Source organism: Rhinolophus sinicus, chromosome 14 (assembly GCF_057876585.1).
Source record: "Rhinolophus sinicus isolate RSI-liver-muscle chromosome 14, RSI-T2T, whole genome shotgun sequence".
Taxonomy (NCBI): domain Eukaryota; kingdom Metazoa; phylum Chordata; class Mammalia; order Chiroptera; family Rhinolophidae; genus Rhinolophus; species Rhinolophus sinicus.
In genome coordinates, this window is record NC_142514.1 from 106,115,820 (window position 1) to 106,126,887 (window position 11,068).

General features: G+C 38.4%; 1 protein-coding gene across 4 annotated transcripts in view; it reads left to right on the top strand.

Moving 5' to 3' along the window:
• Positions 1-10,602, top strand: part of USP28 (ubiquitin specific peptidase 28) — a 60,459-nt gene extending 49,857 nt beyond the window's left edge. For 3 of the 4 annotated variants that reach the window (XM_019753331.3, XM_019753333.3, XM_074335453.2), the window contains 10 exons: positions 901-1,095; positions 1,916-2,055; positions 2,226-2,405; positions 3,429-3,524; positions 4,237-4,415; positions 4,532-4,610; positions 5,380-5,459; positions 6,015-6,138; positions 7,800-7,995; positions 8,997-10,602. In XM_019753331.3, coding sequence (XP_019608890.2) covers positions 901-1,095; positions 1,916-2,055; positions 2,226-2,405; positions 3,429-3,524; positions 4,237-4,415; positions 4,532-4,610; positions 5,380-5,459; positions 6,015-6,138; positions 7,800-7,995; positions 8,997-9,172 — 1,445 coding nt within the window. In that variant the 3' untranslated portion in view covers positions 9,173-10,602. The remainder of the gene's footprint in view (positions 1-900; positions 1,096-1,915; positions 2,056-2,225; positions 2,406-3,428; positions 3,525-4,236; positions 4,416-4,531; positions 4,611-5,379; positions 5,460-6,014; positions 6,139-7,799; positions 7,996-8,996) is intronic. The other variant, XM_019753335.3, reaches the window with a different exon arrangement.
• Positions 10,603-11,068: the final 466 nt, after the last annotated feature.

Below are 11,068 nucleotides of genomic sequence, written 5' to 3' on the forward strand. Positions count from 1 at the left end.
TGATCACTTAACAGTAATTGATTTTCATAATTGCATATTTGCAGTATGAAAGCAGGAACAGCTGCTTGTGGGAGTTACCGCACAAATGACTACTGGCTGGTGGTGATATATAGGAGCCTTGATATTACATGTATTGCTCATTTTTATATGATAGAAACAAACAAGTGGAAACTGTCATTTGCGTAGTGAAAATACTAGTTAATGGCAGCCAGTAAGTGGATGTGGTGTTCTGCTGTAGGTTTTGTTTTGTTTTGTTCAAAACAAGAAAGAGTTAGGAATGAAATTTAGTATGTCTTAATATCCTGCCATTTTTAGTCATAGCTTTTAGTAAACCAGGTATTATTGACCATCTAACTGTTGTACAAATTGCTTTCTGATAGCACTTAATTGTGGGAAATTTGAGGCAGTATAAATGTCTTGGAATTCATCTCCGACTGTCTTGAGTTGGATATTCTTATCAGTGACAGGTACAGTGGTTATATTAACAAACCTGTTTAGTTTGAAATTTCCATTGGAGCTAATGATTTTCTGAATTTCCAAGAAATGTTTGGTGCATTCTTGCTACTTTGCCAGTGATTGGCCCCTATTCTAAGTTCTTACTATCATTCACTCATTCCTTTAAGAGAGAGATATTCAGTGCCCGCCTACCTACTAATACGCCAGGCACTGTTATTGGTGTGCTGTGACTGTTGGCCTTATATTATCAGTACATGGATGGATTATGTGGGTGTGTGTGTATATATATGAATATGAACATATATGTATGTATATATTTTTTATTAGGAGTAAGAAAAAAGACAAAGTGTCTTATTTTCCTCCTTTCCAGAAAGAACCTTTTGGTTTCTTACGACCTTTTGCTGGATAGTACTCCATTTTAACTCCATTCTTGTTCTTTCTCAGAGGTAGCCCCAAATGAATCAGATCAGATGTTAGTAGAATTGGAAGCCCTGTCTGTTGAACTCAAGCATTACATTCAGGAAGATAACTGGAGGTTTGAACAGGAAGTAGAAGAGTGGGAAGAAGAGCAGTCTTGCAAAATCCCTCAAATGGAATCCTCCACCAACTCATCATCGCAGGATTTCTCTACATCACAAGGTATCCGAGAAGGGCGTTTATGCCAGTGATCTAGCATTCATGCTGCACTCCGTCAGCCAGCCCTGTGAACTTCAGCAGACTGAGTAATGCTACAGTCTGCAACTACAATGTAGTTCAGATATAGTTGGTGTTGCACAGCCCGATGGACTGCCTTGTGGCTTCACCATGTGATTCTGATGAGTGGAAGTAATAGCAGAGACTAGCTACCTGTACTTTTACTCTGCTTAGTTTTTGCTTATTTCCCGGGTTGCAGGAGGGACTATGATAGGATTAATAGGTGGACTTTATGGAAAAAAGGTGATCTTCCACCAGGTCAGATAATCTGGTAACGGAAGAAAACTAGACTTTGGATGAGGAGCACATAATAAAGTACAAAGATGTCAAATTATAATCTCATACACCTGAAAACTTTATGGTGTTGTTAACCAATGTTACTCCACTAAATTTAACTTAAAAAGAGTTTATAATAGCCTTAATTGTAATGCTATATACAAATATAAATGTGTCAAAGCTCAAGAACTTTCAAAATATATATATTTGCAAGTTTCTCTAAAAATGGTGATCTTCCTAACAGATGGTTGTTTATAGGAAGCTTTCTTGACATAAATATGACAAAGATGGGAGCACATTAAATTTTACAGGATCATTGGTGGGTCGTTGCTGAAGTGGCCATTTCTTCAAGTCACAGTTTCTTGGGGAAACTTGCATAGATTTTTTAAGGGTTGTGTATTAAACTTTGTATCCGACTGCTTGCCTTTTGCAGAATGTTGCAGGCGGTACTTACGTCAGACGCTAATGCCTTTGTGTAATTCCTTAACAGAGCATTCGGCAGCCTCTTCTCACGGGGCTCGCTGCCTGGCATCTGAGCATGCTGTGATCGCCAAGGAGCAGACTGCCCAGGCGATTGCAAACACAGCACATGCCTATGAGAAGAGTGGTGTAGAAGCAGCCTTGAGTGAGGTGAGAATGACTTAAGAAGCCCAGATTCAAGAGGGCGGGTTTTCAGCAGTAACTATTACAGTTTTCTCACGTTTCTATTATTCTGTGTCTCTGTTGCATTTAACCAATTCTTCTTTATTTCTCCTATTTTTTTCTTACTCGTTCTGTCCATTCTGCTGCCACAATTTAAGGAAGCTGAACCCAAGAAGCCCATGCCCCCGGAAACAAACCTTGCAGAGCAGTCAGAACAGCCCCAAAAGGCTAATGATGCAGAGCCTGCCGCCCAGCCTAATTCTGAGATCTCTGAAGTCGAGATTCCCAGTGTGGGAAGGATTCTGGTTAGATCTGATGCAGATGGATATGATGAGGAGGTACAGAGACGAGGGCAGGGTTTAGCTATTTGTTGTCAGTCTTATATTCCCTTATTCTGACTGATTATACTGTAAGGTGTTTGACCATAGTTAATATTTCCTCACTGAAACAAATAATAGACAAGAGGGCCTATCTGGTTTTGACCTTAGTCACTAGTTTTAAAAAGGTAACCTTGTTCCCACTGTGCACTGCTCCCAGTATACTCGTATATCTACCGAGGCCACTGCAGAGCCTAGATAGCTCAGAAAGGTAGAATTGAGTTCCTTTTTTGGTGTTATGAATGAAAAATTGCCTTTTAAGTTAGGAGTCTTTGTAGTATTAGTCAGTTGTTTTTTCTCCAAGTGTAAAATTTTCAGTTGTCCAGTGAGCAAAACAAATGTAAATTGAAGTTTTTAATTATAAAGCTTTATGAAGAAGCTGCAGAATCACAAGTTATTCATTGTGTATCTCTTTTACAGTTGTCACTGCACATAAACAATTACGAATCCTCTCCCTCAGATTTCTTTTTTCTTTTTTTGCTATGAGATATATTTTTTAAATCATTGAAGGTTTTCATTTTATAAAGTCAGATTTGTGCATCCCATAGCTTCTAGACTGTTTCAGGTGTACTGTTCGTCTTAGTAAAAGTCTACAATATTTGTATGTTTAGGATACACAACCAAACTACAGAACTAAATAGAAATTCTCACCTCAAACACTTCCCCTCTAAGAGCTCCAATATACCTTGATTCTTTAACAGTGCCATAGTAGATATTTTTAGACATACATCTTTATTCTTCTGCTAAATTGCAGAGAACATACATGAATAGGTTGTCCTGGGCAGGGTCTTGACATTGTGTAGAGGAACAGGGGCTGTAAGTATGTATAGGAAGAGGTGTGTGAAACTTGACTTACAGTAGATGCTGGTCAAGGCATACACTGCCACGTTTCCCTTCAGCAGTCTGCTCACCTGTCTTTCATGCAATCTTCTTCTGAACCTTTCTTCTCCTTTTTCTTTCTGTGTTTGTGCCCTCGTGTGGTAGGTGATGCTGAGCCCTGCCATGCAAGGGGTCATCCTGGCCATAGCTAAAGCCCGTCAGACCTTTGACCGAGATGGGTCTGAAGCAGGGCTTATTAAGGTATCTCTGTTTTTTAATTTCTCTTGCTTGTACCACAGGTATTATAATAACGGGGCAATAATTCTATTAGATGGTAAAAAAAAATGGGGTTACAAATATCTTTCATTGAAGGAAAGCATAAAACTCCCTTTCCTGTCCAATTAATGAATAACCCGTCCCACCCTGCTGGTTGCCCCTCCTCTGTTGGCACTAATGCATCTGTGGTGAGCAGGGCTGTTCTGTGCCATACTCAGCCTGGAGCGCTTGTTGTTGTTTTTAAGAAATATCTATTAATAAGCTGTGACTGAGACATTCATTGCCTTTGTAATTTGGGAGCCATGATGTGAGAAAGTAGGCCATGCTTTTTTAAGGTGTTTGAATAAAATTTAAGGTACTTGAATAAATTGCATTTATGTGGATCTGTAAAATTCACGTCCTTGGGACTCATGGATATGCCTGAAATAATGAAAACTAAATATTTGTTTTTCTGAGAATTTTATGAAAAAAATGTTTCTTATGAGTATAGTATGTTTTTGGTCCCAGAATTCTAGAGGAGTTTCATCCCTTATGTAATGCAAACAACTTAACAGATGCCATAGTTGCATCTGTAATTCCTTAATAAGAAGAATTTCTTAGAAGTGTTCTTAGAGTTATGAAACTTCTATAGCCTTAGACATCACTCTGTGTGCAGAAGCCCACAATGCACCCTGTTCTATGATTCTGTCTTCACTAGGCATTCCATGAAGAATACTCCAGGCTCTATCTGCTCGCCAAAGAGACCCCCACCCCTCACAGTGATCCTCGACTGCAGCATGTGCTCGTCTACTTTTTCCAAAACGAAGCACCCAAAAGGGTAGTAGAGCGGACCCTTCTGGAACAGTTTGCCGATAAAAATCTTAGCTATGATGAAAGGTGAGACGAGAATACTCAGGTGAACCCCCCTCCTTCTGGGTCTGGCTTGACTAACTTCCCTAGTGGGGAAGCTGTGCACTGAGCTTTTCATTGCTTTCTGAACTCTGTCCACACAGATCAATCAGTATTATGAAGGTGGCTCAAGCTAAACTGAAGGAGATTGGTCCAGATGACATGAATATGGAGGAGTACAAGGTGAAGTCTTTTCTTTCAATCTACAAAGCCACAAACATTAATTCCTGAGGCAAAACTGATAATTTAGTGTTATCACAGACTGAGTGACACCCCCCCCAAAAAAAACCTGGATAAATTATCTTTTCTTACCCTCAGAATAGCAGGTTACTTTATTCCATTCTTCTATTAGAATGAGTCAGTACTTCCAATAAAATTCTTAAACTCGTGGTTTTAGTTTCTTTTAAATAATATAGTTTTCTAATATTTCTGTAATAGAAATTAAATTTTTGTGCATTAAAATGCATCTGTAACTACAGATTTTCCAAAAAAGCATTGTGTTGTACATAAAACAATGTTATATACTACCTGTGGTGTGCCCAGCACACTTGCTGAGCTTGAGTGTTGTCCTGTGTCATTGGGATGACCTTGTCCTTTCATCTTTTCCACATCTGGATGGTTTCATTTGTACTTGAGAGGTCATTTGTTTAAACCAGAACTGAATGACTTTGACATGGGTTTTGGAAATTAAGATCATAAATTCTAAGTTCATGTGAAATAAATATTTCTCTTCCTCAGTGGAAGGAACAGGACATTGAAAATTAAGGTCAACAGTAGATGTTTATTCTAAATGTTGAATACATTTTTATCTCAAAGTTTTTGTGTTTGTCACTTTTGTGCCTGGCTATATGTGCTCAATGAATATTTGTATTGAGTTTAAACTTAACTGTGGTGGAAAGTGTAAAAATAGTTTATGTGGTCAGAATCATTAATGGTAGTCATTCCTTTTCAGAAGTGGCATGAAGATTATAGTTTGTTTCGAAAGGTGTCTGTGTATCTCCTAACAGGCCTGGAACTCTATCAAAAAGGAAAGTATGTTGCCTTTTATGTCACTAAGATTCTTATTGGTCAGGACACTGTTATTTATTGATGTGAGCCCAGGAATACTAAGAATCACAGCCATGCATCACCTCCCTTGTCACATGTGCCAGTGGGCCTCTACTTTTTCCAGTGTTGCATTTCAGTTTTGCTCTGAACATGACATGCGTTTTTTCATCCTTCCCATAATGGTAAGATTTATTAGTAAAGAGACATAATGGCCCGATTTTCTTTGTGATAAATGAAGATAAACTCAGAAAATGAAATTTAGAGTTTGCGTGGACCTTAGTGAGCATCTAGTCCACTTCTTTGTTTTGGAGTTAGGAACAACTGAAGGCCAGGGAAGTCTTGGGTTTCTTGCCCAACTTATAGAAGAGCTGAGCCTGGCTGCAATCTGGCCTTCAGGCTTCTCCCAGTACCCGATACTGCCTCCATCTTTAAGACTTTTCCATAATTACAGCTGTGTAAATATTCGTATTAGGGATAGTGAAGTCTAAAACCTGACTTTTGGAAAGGAGTGCTCAGCTGTTGTTATCTACCATTTCTAAGGTACCAAGAGGCCCTTTCCTACCTGGTGTATGCCTACCAGAGCAACGCCGCTCTGCTGATGAAGGGGCCCCGACGGGGAGTGAAGGAATCAGTGATCGCTTTATACCGAAGAAAATGCCTTCTGGTTTGTACTGTTTGTAAAGCCTTATGATTTTTATTATTGTATTGTCTTTACTTCTGCTCCAAGCCATGAAGAAATACAACTTAAAAAGCAAAATAATCCCAAAGTTTAGATTTTTCCAAGCTTTCAAGAGTAGTTTAACATTGAAACCGATTAAGTTAAAGTGAATATCATTCTTCAATCCCTGACAGAAGTTGGGATGAGAATCAGTTATCCTATTTTTGTGCCCTTTATGTATACCTACATTATAGCTTTTATCACATTGCTTTCCTACTAGATTGTGAGTTCTTTGAGCACAGATTTTCTTATTCAGCTGTTTTCCCTGTGTCTGGCACGTACTAAGCATATAATAAATGTGTGTTGAAGGAATGCAGTGCTTTCTCTGTGTTCCTTGCTGGATGAGAGTTTTAGTGACTTAAAAGAGACTCCAGTGTTTGTTTGTTTTTTAAAGGTATGAATGCCAAGAATTGGTCCTGCTATTCTGTTAATAATGTTATCATATACCAGCTGTTTTGCATGTGGCAGCCACATGGAAATGCAGACCCATATACCCTCTTCCTACACAAAAGTTTAATTAAACAGGTGCTTGTTCTTCAGAAAACTACAAAGAGGGGGCCTTGGCCTCAGATTGTGTCCTTGTGTTTGTCTTCCCTGACACCCCGCAGAATTGCTCCTCACGGGGAGAGTCAGGTCAGCATTTCTACCACAGCCTTGTTCTTAATACCAAATGGAGAGACTAAGTCGTGATGTACGAGCATGTTGACCTCAGGAGCTTTATTTTCTGATTTATACTTTGATTTCTGTGTCAGTTATAGGTGTGGCAGGGGACTTTGAAAAAAGAGCATTGTAGATTTAATGGATCTGAATTTTATTAGAGTCAGACTTTTTTAAAAAAAAAAAATTTTATTGAGGAATATTAGTGTGTTTCTCAAGGGCCTACCAGCTCCAAATCATTGTCCTTCAATCTAGTTGTGGAGGGCGCAGCCCAGCTCCAAGTCTAGTCACCATTTTCAATCTTTAGTTGCAGGGGGCACAGCCCACCATCCCATGTGGGAATTAAACTGACAGCCTTGTTGAGAGCTCACGCTCTAACCAGCTGAGCCATCCGGCCACCCCCTGCTTTTATTTTTTAAATCTCCAAGTACAGATCACATTTTGAATGTCCTGCTCTGCTCGCACAGGTAGACGGTAGTAGTGATTTAGTTTGTGTCCATCGCTGGTCTCTCCCCTGTGTGCATCAGAGTCACCAAGGGAGCTTTCACAGTCATGCACAGGCCCCTCCCCAGACGCTTAAATCTGATCCTGGGCATCAGCATGTCTTGCAGGGCTTCTGCTGCTCAGTGGAGATTTAGAACCATCGAATAGGCCTTTTGTTAGGAGCAGGTGTTAAGCATGACCTTGACTTGCAAGTTTAGCCCGGTGGGTCAGAGGCTTCACTGCATTAGAATCACCTTGGGAGCTTTTAAAAAAATCCCAGTGCCTATGTCACCTGCATACCAATTACATCAGCACGTCTGGAGTAATTGTTTTTAAAACAATTAGTTTTTAAAGGTCCTCCAGGCATTTCCAATGTGCAGTAAAGTTTGGGAACTGCTTGTTCAGTATCTTCTATAAAAAGTATTTATCTTTTTCTGACTTTTTTTCACTCTGCCTTTTATCTGTAGGAGCTGAATGCCAAAGCGGCTTCTCTCTTTGAAACAAATGATGACCACTCTGTAACAGAGGGCATCAGTGTGATGAATGAATTGATCATTCCCTGCATTCACCTTATCATTAATAATGATATCTCCAAGGATGACCTGGATGCCATTGAGATCATGAGAAAACATTGGTGCTCTTACCTTGGGCAAGATATTGCAGGTATGTTGTGTTGAGCACTGCCAATTTCTAAGCCTCTCGGCAATTGTAGACATTACAGTGGTCTCACTTTGTAGCACTGGTTGCCACATTTTTTTAAGGGCTTATTGGAATCCCCTAGTATATAAATGAGTTAAAAGTACATCTGCTCCATTGAAACAAGGGATGGGAGCCTGGACCTCTGGGCCTCTTTCCTCCTCTGTGGCTGCTGAAGCATCTCCACAGACAACCAGGAAGCCCTGTTTGAAAACATCACTGCTCTCCAGGAATGTCACACTTTTATTGCTTTTTCAACTGCCAAAACCTGAACTCTAATTTTATAGTTTAAACATCAACATCTGTTTATGCAGCTTGATTACCTGATGGTGCCATAACTAAATTTTCCTCTGGCTTGAAATATCACAATATAATCATATTAACTCTGATGCTGTTGAGATTAATAGATTAGTAAATGAAGTGTTCTTGTTTTTCCAAAGCATTTTGGAGAGGCAGCCTAAATTTTTTTTTTTTTTTTTTTTTGTGAGTTTTATAGGCTTGAAAAACTTGGTGTACATTCTAAATGAATGCCTTTAATGTCTTCAGATTTTATTGAGATGGTGTGTGATGCATAGCTTAATGCCATGTGTACACATTGGTATATTTTAATCATTTGAAAGAAAACACCATTATATTTATGGTACAGAGTGTTATATCCACTTTCTCAAAGTTTAGAAGGATGATGGATTAGAAGACCTATCCATAATGAAGTGAATATATAGTGTTATTCTGCCACAGGTCAGATATTTTAAAGCAATGACCTAAAGCTGTGGTATATTTGGCAAGTAGGGTTTTGCTCCTGGTTTGGCCTGAAAGAATTATCATTTGTTGTTAGCTAGTCAGAATAATTCTTTGACCTTTAAGGTTGGGTAATGGGCTATATGGAGTGCTATATAGTTGCAGACTTACTAGATTTTACTCAGAGATCTATTTAGCTATATATGTAACCATCCATTTTCCCTCCACAGAAAATCTACAGCTGTGCTTAGGGGAGTTTCTGCCCAGGCTTCTAGATCCTTCTGCAGAAATCATTGTCTTGAAGGAGCCTCCAACTATTCGACCCAATTCTCCCTATGACCTTTGTAGCCGATTTGCAGCTGTCATGGAGTCAATTCAAGGGGTTTCAACTGTGACAGTGAAATAAGCCCCACGTATTCAAGGCCCATCCTGGTCTTTGGTTGCCTGCCTATTGCACCGATGTCTGTTGTCACAGTGTCTACCATGGGAAAGGAATTAGGTTAAAAAGTAAGATTCAGATCCAGACCCCAACTAGGCTGTGTGTTTAACAAAGGATTGAAAATAAAATTGCACTTTTTAGGAATAGAATAACAAAAGCAATTTCACTAAAAAAGGTAGGAACCAGTATACTAAGGTATCTAATTATGCCAGAAGAACTGAAATGACTTCTTGTACCTACAAGGATGCTTGGGCTTTTCTAAGCCTTTTGCCACTTTTAAAATTATCCTTCAGGCATACATATTTTTGACAGTGGAATAGAAGGGTGATTCATCAGAACCCTCACCAGATGAACAGCTACTAGTTATTTTATCAAATACAGATGACATGTAAAAATTCTTAACTGTAAGAGGTAAGAAATATAAACCTCGCCTGGCTCTTGACAGGAGCTGACAAAGTGGGTTGCTGATAAACCACCACCACCCTTTACATGTGGGAAGAACATAAGGTCATGTGGCTGAAAGACTCTGAAAAGTCAAAAGAAAGCTGCCTTTCCTCTTTCTTTTCTCTCTTTTATTTTATATTTTTAAATAAACCAGAAAACCTCATGCTCAGTCCTGAGTGAAAGAAAGGAGAGCATTAAGGACTTTAAATGTAATAGCATTGTGAAACTTGACTAAAAGTAATGGGTTTTTTTGTTTGTTTTGTTTTTCTAAATGAGGAAGTGTGTATATGTAAACTCTCGGGTGTCCTATACTAGAATGGTTGGCCCTTTTTTTGGTTGGGGAGGGGGGCTTTGTTTTTTTAATTTAAGTATAGCTGGTATAAAATATTATATTAGTTTCAGGTGTACAATATAGTGATTGATTCGACATTTATGTACTTTACGAAGTGATCACCACACTAAGTCTAGTAATCATCTGTCACTGTGCAAACTGATCACAATATTATTGGCTGTTTTTCCCTCCGCCTTTTTGACCCATACCCCCACCCCCTTCCCTCTGAACAAAACAAAAACAGACTCATAGAAACAGAGATCACACTGATGATTAAAGATTGTGTTTTAATAGTTGTTAACCATTTAGGTAAAATTTTCTAACATTGGAAAATTTTCAAAAACAGATGTCTAAGTCTGCTGGCCCAAAAGAACATTTTGATACCCTCCCCCTTTTGCTTTGAAAAAATATGGGATGTGGGTTTGTAAAAATAAAAAGAAATCTACATATATATGTATAGGTAGTGAGAGAAATATCCCCTATTGACCATTTTTTTAAAAAGTTCCAGATTGGGTATTATGTTTTAATCAAATTTTTTGATTAAAGAGGGAATCATGGGAGGGAAGAATGCTTGATAGAACTATGCAGATTTTATAAATGTGCAATAAAAGTATTTGTTTTACCTTTGGTGTCCAGTATGGCCTTTATTTAAATGTATATTTTCTACTTTGGAAATGGATGGAACCAGTAAGCATTTGTCATGTTTCAGTTTTTTGAACGATAAAAGTAGATTAAAGAGTTGAGAAACTTAATGGGGTGAAATAAGAGCAGGCAATGATCAACTCTGGAGCAGTGCCTGGTGACTGATAGCTTTGTATCTCATTTGTTAGTTGCATTGCATGTAAGTTCATCCACTTTCTAATTTGTTAAATTTAGAAGGAAAAAAATATATTTTTCTAAACTGAATTTCTTGTATTTTGATTAAGTTAATGGTTTGCCCATCTTTTACAGATGTTCAAAGGTGCTTTTGTATTTTAAAGCTCATTGCCAAGATTTATTTCCTGGGAAATTGATCAATTTTCTTACCCAATGATTTCCTTTTACTGTTTAAAATTCTAAGTACCACCATTTACCTTTCACTTTGAAAT